This window comes from Aplysia californica, unplaced genomic scaffold (assembly GCF_000002075.1).
Source record: "Aplysia californica isolate F4 #8 unplaced genomic scaffold, AplCal3.0 scaffold00693, whole genome shotgun sequence".
NCBI classification, from domain to species: Eukaryota; Metazoa; Mollusca; class Gastropoda; order Aplysiida; family Aplysiidae; genus Aplysia; species Aplysia californica.
The window spans coordinates 100,716-113,859 of record NW_004797963.1 but is presented as its reverse complement, the minus strand read 5'-3'; the positions used below and the strand labels follow the sequence as shown (position 1 = coordinate 113,859).

The 13,144-nt window shown below is 41.8% G+C and overlaps 1 protein-coding gene across 1 annotated transcript in view; it reads right to left on the bottom strand.

The window, feature by feature from the left end:
- The window catches only part of LOC101850115 (serine/threonine-protein phosphatase 2A 56 kDa regulatory subunit alpha isoform), a gene marked incomplete in the record, with an annotated part of 23,428 nt that extends 13,994 nt beyond the window's left edge, over positions 1 to 9,434 (bottom strand). Inside the window, 3 exon segments of the mRNA XM_013088150.2 lie at positions 492 to 593; positions 4,034 to 4,230; positions 8,934 to 9,434. Of these exon segments, the coding sequence (XP_012943604.1) occupies positions 492 to 593; positions 4,034 to 4,230; positions 8,934 to 9,075 (441 nt within the window).
- Between the last annotated feature and the right edge of the window lie 3,710 nt (positions 9,435 to 13,144).

Below are 13,144 nucleotides of genomic sequence, written 5' to 3'. Positions count from 1 at the left end.
CCTGTGAGAGAACTAGAGGACCCACCTGTGACAGCTGTGAGAGAACTAGAGGACCCACCTGTGACAGCTGTGAGAGAGGACCCACCTGTGACAGCTGTGAGAGAGAGAGGACCCACCTGTGACAGCTGTGAGAGAGAGAGGACACCTGTGAGAGAACTAGAGGACCCACCTGTGCTGCTGTGAGAGAGAGAGGACACCTGTGAGAGAGAGAGGACCCACCTGTGAGAGAGGACACCTGTGAGAGTGGACCCACCTGCTGCCTGTGAGAGAGGACCCACCTGTCAGAGAGGACACCTGTGAGAGCGGACCCACCTGCTGCCTGTGAGAGAGGACCCACCTGTGAGAGAGGACCCACTTGTGAGAGAGGACACCTGTGAGAGCGGACCCACCTGCTGCCTGTGAGAGAGGACCCACCTGTGAGAGAGGACCCACTTGTGAGAGAGGACACCTGTGAGAGCGGACCCACCTGCTGCCTGTGAGAGAGGACCCACCTGTAAATGTGGCCACGATGCTTCCAGAGTTGGGTCGTCCTCCTCTGGGTCGAAGTCAGGATTGTCATTTGGGGGAAGTGTTCGGAAAATATTACACGCAATCTGTAGAAAGATGGGAACAATGGATTGTCATTTAGGAAAAATCTTTGGAAAATATTACAAAAGTAATCAGCAGAAAGAGGGCAATATTACCATGATCACACCTTGATGGGGGTCCGGCACTTGCAACACAGTAAGTCCCAGAACTACTGAAGGCTGGAGGTGGTAAAGCCAGGAACAAACACACACACACACAAACACACACACAGACACACACACAAACACACACACAAAAGAAGAGAGATCAGGATAATAGTAGATGTTTGAAAAGAAAGCAGGAGCAAGCCATATGAGAGCACCCGCCAACCACCCGCTCCCCTCTCCATGGTACAGGCAATCTCATCAATCTGCAAACAGATGGGTACCCGGTACGGTATGCCCGGTATGGTGTGCCCGGTACGGTATGCCCGGTGCGGTATGTGACCATATCTGGAGGACAGAAGCAATCAATATCTGACCACACTCAGAACAACACAACGGTACACAGTAAATACATTTGTTGGCCGTTGCCTATTCCTAGCATGTACTGAGACCTGAACCAGTGACCGGGAAACCTCACATTTCAGTGACCGGGAAACCTCACAGTTCAGTGACCGGGAAACCTCACAGTTCAGTGACCGGGAAACCTCACAGTTCAGTGTCCGGGAAACCTCACAGTTCAGTGTCCGGGAAACCTCACAGTTCAGGGTCCGGGAAACCTCACAGTTCAGTGTCCGGGAAACAGTTCAGTGTCCAGGAAACCTCACAGTTCAGTGTCCGGGAAACCTCACAGTTCAGTGTCCAGGAAACCTCACAGTTCAGTGTCCAGGAAACCCTGGCAGGGACAAAATCTCTCCTCAACAATTGTGGCCTCGCTGGCCTAGTGTCTCTCCTCAACAATTGTGGCCTCGCTGGCCTAGTGTCTCTCCTCAACAATTGTGGCCTCGTTGGCCTAGTGTCTCTCCTCAACAATTGTGGCCTCGCTGGCCTAGTGCTTGTCATTTCCCATAGCAGCTGTAAGGTAGTGAGTTCAAATCCCGTCAGGGGCCTGACATATGTGTCCTTGAAAAAGTTCCTCATTCCCACCTCGGGGTGGAGGGGGGAGGGGGGGGGGGGCGCGCACCTGGCTACGCACAGTGAAACATCTTGCCAGTTTGTTTGTTTTTTAACATGTGCACTCTGCAGCTTGCACTGTATGCTTCTCAGGATGACAAGAATGTTTCTGAGTGTTCTCGGGTCTACTGAAGTAACAATAGTTGTAAAGCTGTCCTATTGTACTTCTAGTGTACTCCCAGCTGTCCTATTGTACTTCTAGTGTACTCCCAGCTGTCCTATTGTACTTCTAGTGTACTCCCAGCTGTCCTATTGTACTTCTAGTGTACTCCCAGCTGTCCTATTGTACTTCTAGTGTACCTCCAGCTGTCCTATTGTACTTCTAGTGTACTCCCAGCTGTCCTATTGTACTTCTAGTGTACTCCCAGCTGTCCTATTGTACTTCTAGTGTACTCCCAGCTGTCATATTGTACTTCTAGTGTACCTCCAGCTGTCCTATTGTACTTCTAGTGTACCTCCAGCTGTCCTTTTGCACTCTCAACCTAAACTGTCTATTTTCAGGTTGTGCACAACAATAGACAACACCATGAGTTCACTCAATAAATCTCTCAGATTTCAGAATCAAATGTGACAACTTCCACTGGGTAGTAAAATAGCAACCACTCGTACTATGCTGTACATTTCACCATTCCCCACCAAAACAAACAACTGAGAGACAGGCTTGACAAAAACCAATCAGATCCAAAGATGAGCTCTTCCCAACCGAGCATCTCCACCTATAATTGCTCCGATCAATATGCCCTTCACAGGGACAAAAGTCTCAAGGTAAAGGGAAGATAGCTCACCGACTGCTGCTTTGTCTGTTGGCGGAAAAAAATGCACATCGACACAATACGGAAATTTTTCACCAACCCCTGAACTTTGACGGTCGATCCGATAGACTTCAGTAAATATTGTGCACCCCCTTCTACGTCAGTTTTAAAAATGCATTTACGGTTCACCTCCAATCACAGGAGAGTCCATGTTTTCTTTAACGTCCCTGGCTTCCTTTTCCCCCGAGCCGTGTCACTGGCAGATCGCGGGCCGCCTACAATCTACTCTACAATCTCAGGCTACTCACTACAATCTCAGGCTACTCACTACAATCTCAGGCTACTCAATCTACTCTACAATCTCAGGCTACTCACTACAATCTCAGGCTACTCACTACAATCTCAGGCTACTCACTACAATCTACTCTACAATCTCAGGCTACTCACTACAATCTCAAGCTACTCACTACAATCTCAGGCTACTCACTACAATCTCAGGCTACTCACTACAATCTCAAGCTACTCACTACAATCTACTCTACAATCTCAGGCTACTCACTCCAATCTCAGGCTACTCACTCCAATCTCAGGCTACTCACTCCAATCTCAGGCTACTCACTCCAATCTCAGGCTACTCACTCCAATCTCAGGCTACTCACTACAATCTCAGGCTACTCACTACAATCTCAGGCTACTCAAGGCCTACCGCGCTTCGACTTAACCCACTCAGTACCATAACGGCTGTAGCCAGCCGCTTCCGTTTCATAAGCCTAGTACCAAACAGCAGTTCACACGGGTCGCGCAAGCTAAGATCGAGCGTTCTTCGCAAGCCGCCGGCATTGCGTTCAGACTTATTGAGGCGAACTTTTGGATAATTTTAATGAAAGTATCAGTGCTTGTGGAGAAAACCCAGAGAATGGCAGCAATTGAAGTGAAAGTGACATTGGTGGTGATCTAATTGTGCCTTGGGGGGGGGGGGGGGGGGGGATTCGGGCAATGAGAATGAGGTCAATGAGGAGCATATGACTAGATCTAGATCTAGATCTAGATCTACAACTCGGCTGATTTTATCTTCAATTATGAAATACAGTCAACACACACAGTAAACAAGTAATTTTTAAATTAAAATTTATTAATTTGTGAAGAACTTGTTTCAAAATTTTTTTTTATCAATGGATTGGTTATTTTATAATGGTTTTTTCAATATACCCAGTACATCACAAACATAGATTTCTTCCCCTTTGCGTGGTCCTGAGCCATCTTCCTACTGGCAATCCAATGGTACTGACTGGGTCAAGGAAAGGGTGGAATGAAACAAAAGACTGTGGAGCGGATTTGGGAAGTTCTAGCAACTGTGGAAAATCACGGGTCAGAGGACAATTGTGACCCCTGATTTAGGAGACCTGTGAGGGCCAACCTGGGCTGAGAGCATACAACATCCCGGCAGAAAGACTGAGATTCTCAACGACAATTATCCCCACTCAGGAATCAACCCAGTTTTCCCTACAGTCATACATTGGTCAATCTATCTATAAAAACAACAAATGACAACTGACCAATGACAATGAAGATGCAAAAATGTCAGGTTATGTGTCTTACCATACGAACGATCTCCGGATAGACCGGTTCCGCGAGAACATTGCGCGTGGCAGTGATGTAATCAACCAGCTCATTCAGACAGGCTCTTTTTATCTCCTTGCTCTTCAAATCGGCGACCGGATCCATGAAGTCAAAGACCACACAGCATTGCTGCAGCTTCTTGATGAACAGCTCCTGCTGCTCATTCTGCGGGGTATCTGGGGAAACAACATACATTGTTGGCTCACTCGTTTATTTATTCATTCATTCATTCATTGTCGGGTATCTGGGAAAACAACACACATTGTCGGCTCATTCATTTATTCATTCATTCATTGTCGGGTATCTGGGAAAACAACATACATTGTCGGCTCATTCATTTATTCATTCATTCATTCATTTATTAATTCATTCATTCATTCATTCATTTATTCATTCATTGTCGGGTATCTGGGAAAACAACACACATTGTCGGCTCATTCATTTATTCATTCATTCATTCATTTATTAATTCATTCATTCATTCATTCATTCATTCATTCATTTATTCATTCATTGTCGGGTATCTGGGAAAACAACACACATTGTTGGCTCATTCATTTATTCATTCATTCATTGTTGGGTATCTGGGAAAACAACATACATTGTCGGCTCATTCATTTATTCATTCATTCATTTATTCATTCATTCATTGTCGGGTATCTGGGAAAACAACACACATTGTTGGCTCATTCATTCATTCATTCATTCATTCATTCATTGTCGGGTATCTGGGAAAACAACATACATTGTCCGCTCATTCATTTATTCATTCATTGTCAGGTATCTGGGAAAACAACACACATTGTTGGCTCATTCATTTATTCATTCATTCATTCAGTGTGGGGTACCTAGAAAAACAACACACATTGTTGGCTCATTCATTTATTCATTCATTCATTCATTCATTGTCAGGTATCTGGGAAAACAACATACATTGTCCGCTCATTCATTTATTCATTCATTCATTCATTGTCAGGTATCTGGGAAAACAACACACATTGTTGGCTCATTCATTTATTCATTCATTCATTCAGTGTGCGGTACCTAGAAAAACAACACACATTGTTGGCTCATTCATTCATTCATTCAGTGTGCGGTACCTAGAAAAACAACACATTGTGGGGTACCTAGAAGGAACCTGTCTTAATGTCCTAACCTAACCACCTCCACACTGTTCACCTGATAGATGTCCTAACCTAACCACCTCCACACTGTTCACCTGATAGATGTCCTAACCTAACCACCTCCACACTGTTCACCTGATAGATGTCCTAACCTAACCACCTCCACACTGTTCACCTGATAGATGTCCTAACCTAACCACCTCCACACTGTTCACCTGATAGATGTCCTAACCTAACCACCTCCACACTGTTCACCTGATAGATGTCCTAACCTAACCACCTCCACACTGTTCACCTGATAGATGTCCTAACCTAACCACCTCCACACTGTACACCTGATAGATGTCCGACCTAACCACCTCCACACTGTTCACCTGATAGATGTCCTAACCTAACCACCTCCACACTGTTCACCTGATAGATGTCCTAACCTAACCACCTCCACACTGTACACCTGATAGATGTCCCGACCTAACCACCCCAACACAGCCTATCTATAATACATTGCCACAACAGCTGATTGGTCAATATTTCTCTCACTATCACAGAAAAAAAGCTCTCCTTAGTGGTTCCCCCGAGCCACTGACCCACAATGTCTGCTCGGGTCTAAGCAAGATTGCCATACAGTTTCATCATCACAGAATAACAATCAGAAGTTTGTTTCACACTCATGACCTCTCAAAGATTATGTAATAAGTTATTACAAAACCATCTTGACTGGCATTGGTATGGTGTAGATCTGGCATCATTTTATCTTTTTCATTGCGACAAGTTTCACAAGGAGTTCCGCACAAGCCTGGCCTACCAACAACACAAAAAAGAGGGCATAAAAAAAAGTTGGGTTAGTATTTTGGAAAAATACCGTATGTTCGTGGCTTTAGCAGGGGGGAACGACACCCCACCCCCCTCCCCTCCTTCCAAAAACAGAAGTCTGTATTCTCAATAGTCGACAGAAGGTAATAGCAGGAGGAGTTCCGCAGAGGGCCGGCACTTACATGGTCCACTGAGCAATCTACAAGAGTTAGGGTTTAGGGTTAGGGTATACCCCGCTCAAAATATCCCCTCTTTTGTTTGTTGTTGGTTGGCCAGCCCTCTGCGGAACTCCTTCCGTAATGGCGGATTCGAATTTGTCCTCAACTGGAGCTGTCAAATGTGCTTTGCCCTAAAACGGTAGCTGGCCTAGTCGTCAAATATACCAAAATGTAAGTCATCAATTGTGTCAGGACGCCATGGAACAAGGCACTCGTCAAGTTTTGGCCATGTGGAGTTATTGGTATCATCTGACAGCTCATTTATTTGCTTTGCTTCAAATGAAATAAATAAACATATCTTGAATAGAACTCTTGAGATATTTGCGATTGAAGGAAGTGAGGTCGCCTGGTTTCAGTGATGAAATTAACGAGAAAATGGTTGCCAAAGTCTGATGACTCCAACAGCTAAAGAGTCCTTCAAAACAGAAAAATGATATATTTTAAGCCTTTAATCAATGTTTTTCAGTAAAATTCACATGGAAATGTGTTTTTATATGGACATAAAAGAGGTTGAATGAGCCAGAAAATAAAAGTTTGATTAAAATTTCCAAACTGACGGAAAACGGCTGCTTCTCCGATTTCTGTATTTTGACGAGCGCCTGATTTCACCACACTGCCCCACAACTGAATTCTTCAAGTGCACCAACTCTTGTATAGTTTGCGTAGACCTTTTTTTATCACAGTAAGTGCTGGCCCTCTCCGGAACTCTCCCCAGGATTCTGAAGTTGAAATTATTTTTCAAAATCTTTCCAGGACAAGTTGTAACCATCCCAACCTACAGCTCAGGACGCCAAGATCTCCAGTTGTCAAAGCAGTTACTTTTTTTTAAAATGCCACAGTAGACTTCTTGGCGCTTTTTCGGTAGTTCCCACCCCGCAATTGTTATTCGCGTGTTTTGGCCCCAAGAGTAGGGGGGTTGACCTAAAAAAAAATAAGGCAGGCGCTATTTGCAACGCTGCGTTCTAAATAGCTCCCGCGCTATTTGAAACGCCAGTTCTAGAATCTAGATCTAGATCTAGTAGCCATCGTTCCTACATGATAATATTGTAGTTCTGCCTGAATTGTGGAAGCTTTCTCAGTTTCTTGATATAAACCTCCAAGGATTTGATTCCTTTTTAATGACGTTGTCTTAATCCGATCAATATTGGGTAATCTAGATCTAGATTCTAGATTAGATCTAACAATTGTTTCTGACATTGTTTGCACAAAAGTAGACTAGACGTAGTCTTGTTTGTTTATCTCTCATAATCATAATCATTAAAATTTGAGTTTTGAGTTTGAGGAAAGACACTTATATAAATCCTGTCCGCAGTGTCGTCATACAATAGATTCTAGATCTACCTAAAAATGTTATCTCTTTAAGTTAGGCCTAGAGAACGTATACAAGCTATATATTTACGTTCGCTAGGCCTAGATCTAAGTCTAATGTTCAGCGCTTCCAAGCGCGGCATCGAATCTTGGTTGAGGAAGTTTAAATTTTTTTCTTCTCCTGAGCCTTAAATTAAAAAAAAAAAAATTTAATTAGACTCACAGACCAAGGAAAGCCACTATTGAACTTTAACCAGGCCTAAATTGTTAAAATCAAAAGTATAGGCTATACTAAGGCCTACTTTGTAGAGAGCTCCTCTTGGGGACAAAACCAGAATGTGCATGCTTCATCACTTCATTAAAAAATCTACACAGCAACAAGTTATATTAGATATCTAATTATGGGGGAAATTTGTTGGTCAGTCGAGTAAACCAAAAAAAAACAAAACAAAAAAACTTCCAGGACCTGGATCGAACCCACGCTCATAAAATAATGGTTTGCTTGGCTTCAAACGCAGACGCGCTGTCACTTTGGCCATCAGATTAAACTTCATATAGCCTAGGCCAACACACTGCGTTTTATTTAGCACTGGCGCTAATGGCAACGCGGCGTTGGAAATAGGCACTTCCGAAAAATAAGGTGGGGGTTTCATGCCCCCCTGATTTTAGTCATAATTTGATGTTTTGCAGTTGTTAGGTTTGATATCTTAGTTCGCCGCGCATCAAACGTATAGGTCTAGATGTAGATCTAGGCTCAAATAAGGGGCGTGGGAACTACCGTTAAAAGCACCGACTTCTTTCCCACTCAGCAGAAGAGTGACAGAGGGAGAGGTGATTTACCCTCAAGTGTTTCAAAAACAACAAATCTACAAATGTCTTCTTTCTTTTCTTAATATATATAGAAACATAAATATTCTTACCAGTATAACCCGCAGTTATTTGAAACAATATGATAATCATTGGTCATGGTATAGCAGACAATGAGGTAACACCCAATCTCAGGCTTAGGTCGAGTGAATGAGGTCAACTCCATGCCCAACTTCTACCTAGGCTATATTAACTCATCTTAACAATATTGAAACCTAATAGCAATTGACTAGCATTACGTTTAGCCTACATATATGACAAAGTTTCTTCAGTGACTAGGTAGGTGGTAGTGGTATGGCTGTCAGACAGTGCTGGCCAACTTTGGAGAGTGAGTTCTAGATCTAGATTTAGATCTAAATCTAGATCTAGAATCTAGAGATCTAGCCATTCAGTCAGGGTATCTAAAAAGAGCTGGACGGGTACTACTTGGAACTATTAGTTTCATAATGTATCTTGCTGAAAGAAAGTACACAAATTTTGCTTGGACTGTTATTCTTGCGCAGTACTGGCAAATTATGAACATCTTCAAATTCTAGCAGTGGTTCTCACCTTTCAAATGAGGTAATGCCTGGAGTTCTGGTGCAGTGTTAGCACGATAATGTGAGGATCCTTGCGATCTCTTTTGTTTCTTTGATTTGACGGCAGCCTTGTTGGTGAAAGGGTCAATGCGATCTGCAATTTTTGCCGACATAGTGTTGTTTTGATAACTGCGGTAAAACCGCTTTAATTTATAGCTAAATCAATTCACATGTGCATCAAGAGTGTCTTAGACATGTTATTTGCAGACTTTCCATAAAATCCGTGGATACACTTGACAGCAATATGAGACTTCTTCATAAAACGACACAATACGTCCTTGTTGGTGATATATTACAGGAAGTACCAAAACAATAAATCCCAATCACCAAAACAGAACAATGGCTGGTGATTTGGGCCGAATAAACCCAAGTACACGGAAGAAAACAAAATATCACAGTGTGTTGCTACTCAGATAATGGTTGCCCATTTCTCGTCTTCATTCCAGAATCTCGAGACTTCAGCGGGAACTCAGTGTGACCTTGAACTAAAAGGTCAAGGGGTCAAAGGTAGGCGTGCCATTAGGCTGGCTAGGCCTACAACTTTAAAACTTTCATCGTCGCGATGATTCATAGCAACGAAGTAAACTAGATCTGGATCTGTTGCAAAACATCTAGAGAAAACACACACACATGAAAGTTTTCGCGACTTTTATGCTCACAAATGAGTCGAAAGCTACTTAAACATGACATGCAGATATAAAACATCCCCCCTTCCCCCAGAAAGCTAGGCTTGCTTATTCTCTTCTAGTCTATCCTGTGATTTGAGTCAATTTGACGTAGATCTAGATCTAGATTAAATTCTATCTAGATCTAGATTCTAGATCTAAATCTAAATCTAACTGTGTGGTGGTGCGTCTCTCTTGTTGAGGCTGTTGTCCTGTTGTTGTCGTTATTTATACACGCAGGCCTACCCAACATGTACTTGATAACGATCGACTATTTTCCTCTGGACAGGCCGCCTGTGGAGGAGGATCTATTCTACCTTCTGGTATTTCTCGGGCCTAGCTCTATGTACAGTGTATCCACCATCCCGGAAACTCCACGATCTCCCCTTTCCCGAGGCCACCAACTGAAGTTAGGACCCTGAGCTTCTTTATTAGCCTATAGGCCTACTATAGTAGCCAATACGCTCTATACTCTATACTTGGACCTATACGTTCTACTACTTGGACCTAAACGTTCTACTATACGTTCTACTACTTGGACCTATATGTTCTACTATACGTTCTACTACTTGGACCTATACGTTCTACTATACGTTCAACTACTTGGACCTATACGTTCTACTACTTGGACCTATACATTCTACTATACGTTCTACTACTTGGACCTATACGTTCTACAACTTGGACCTGTACGTTCTACTACTTGGACCTATACGTTCTACAACTTGGACCTATTCGTTCTACTACTTGGACCTATACGTTCTACTACTCTTGGACCTGTACGTTCTACTATATGTTCTACTACTTGGACCTGTACATTCTACTATACGTTCTACTACTTGGACCTATACGTTCTACTACTTGGACCTATACGTTCTACTACTTGGACCTATACGTTCTACTATACGTTCTACTACTTGGACCTATACGTTCTACTATACGTTCTACTACTTGGACCTAAACGTTCTACTATACGTTCTACTACTTGGACCTATATGTTCTACTATACGTTCTACTACTTGGACCTATACGTTCTACTATACGTTCTACTATACGTTCTACTACTTGGACCTATACGTTCTACTATACGTTCTAGGGCCTACTACTTGGACCTATACGTTCTACTACTTGGACCTAAACGTTCTACTATACGTTCTACTACTTGGACCTAAACGTTCTACTATACGTTCTACTATACGTTCTACTACTTGGACCTATACGTTCTACTATACGTTCTACTACTTGGACCTATACGTTCTACTATACGTTCTACTATACGTTCTACTACTTGGACCTATACTTTTTACTACTTGGACCTATACCGTTATATACGTTCTACTATACGTTCTACTACTTGGACCTATACTTTTTACTACTTGGACGTATACCGTTATATACGTTCTACTATACGTTCTACTACTTGGACCTATACTTTTTACTACTTGGACCTATACCGTTATATACGTTCTACTATACGTTCTACTACTTGGACCTATACTTTTTACTACTTGGACCTATACCGTTATATATATACGTTCTACTACTTGGACCTATACTTTTTACTGCTTGGACCTATACGTTCTACTATACGTTCTACTACTTGGACCTATACGTTCTACTATACGTTCTACTATACGTTCTACTATGCATTCTACTACTTGGACCTATACGTTCTACTATACGTTCTACTAAACGTTCTTCTACTTGGACCTATGTTCTACAATACGTTCTACTACTACTATACGTTCTACTACTTGGAACTACGTTCTACTATATGTTCTACTATACGTTCTACTATATGTTCTACTACTTGGACCTATATGTTCTACTATACGTTCTACTGTACGTTCTACTATACGTTCTACTACTACTATACGTTCTACTACTACTATACGTTCTACTAAACGTTCTACTACTTGGACCTATACGTTCTACTATACGTTCTACTACTTGGATCTATACGTTCTACTATACATTCTACTACTACTATACGTTCTACTAAACGTTCTAATACTTGGACCTATATGTTCTACTATACGTTCTACTATACGTTCTACTATACATTCTACTACTACTATACGTTCTACTAAACGTTCTACTACTTGGACCTATATGTTCTACTATACGTTCTACTATACGTTCTACTATACATTCTACTACTACTATACGTTCTACTAAACGTTCTAATACTTGGACCTATATGTTCTACTATACGTTCTACTATACGTTCTACTACTTGGACCTATACGTTCTAGTATACGTTCTACTATACATTCTACTACTTGGACCTATACGTTCAACAATACGTTCTACTATACGTTCTACTATATGTTGAACAATACGTTCTACTAAACGTTCTACTACTACTATATGTTCTACTGTACGTTCTAGTATACGTTCTACTATACATTCTACTACTTGGACCTATACGTTCAACAATACGTTCTACTATACGTTCTACTATATGTTCAACAATACGTTCTACTTAACGTTCTACTACTACTATATGTTCTACTGTACATTCTACTATACGTTCTACTACTACTATACGTTCTGCTATACGTTCTACTATACGTTCTACTAAACGTTCTACTACTACTATACATTCTACTACTACTAAACGTTCTACTACTTGGACCTATATGTTCTACTATACGTTCTACTACTTGGACCTATATGTTCTACTATACGTTCTACTACTTGGACCTATATGTTCTACTACTTGGACCTATATGTTCTACTATACGTTCTACTATACATTCTACTACTTGGACCTATACGTTCTACTATACGTTCAACAATACGTTATACTACTTGGACCTATACGTTCTACTATACGTTCAACAATACGTTCTACTATACGTTCTACTATACGTTCAACAATACGTTCTACTATACGTTCTACTACTACTATACGTTCTACTACTACTATACATTCTACTACTACTATACGTTCTACTAAACGTTCTACTATACGTTCTACTATACATTCCACTACTTGGACCTATACGCTCTACTATACGTTCTACTACCTGGACCTATATGTTCTACTATACGTTCTACTACTTGGACCTATACGTTCTACTATACGTTCTACTATACATTCCACTACTTGGACCTATACGCTCTACTATACGTTCTACTACTTGGACCTATACGGTTTTTTTACGCTGACCGTCAAAGCTACGGGTACATGTCACGCGCAAGTCTCACACACAAACACCACACACACACAACCCCCCCCCCCACACACACACATACACACACACACACACACACACATACACACAACACTAATGTAACGCTCAGGTTTTTCCACACAGTAGGATCAACACTTGTGTTTTACCACAGTAGGATCAACACTTGTGTTTTACCACAGTAGGATCAACACTTGTGTTTTACCACAGTAGGATCAACACTTGTGTTTTACCACAGTAGGATCAACACTTGTGTTTTACCACAGTAGGATCAACACTTGTGTTTTACCACAGTAGGATCAACACTTGTGTTTTACCAC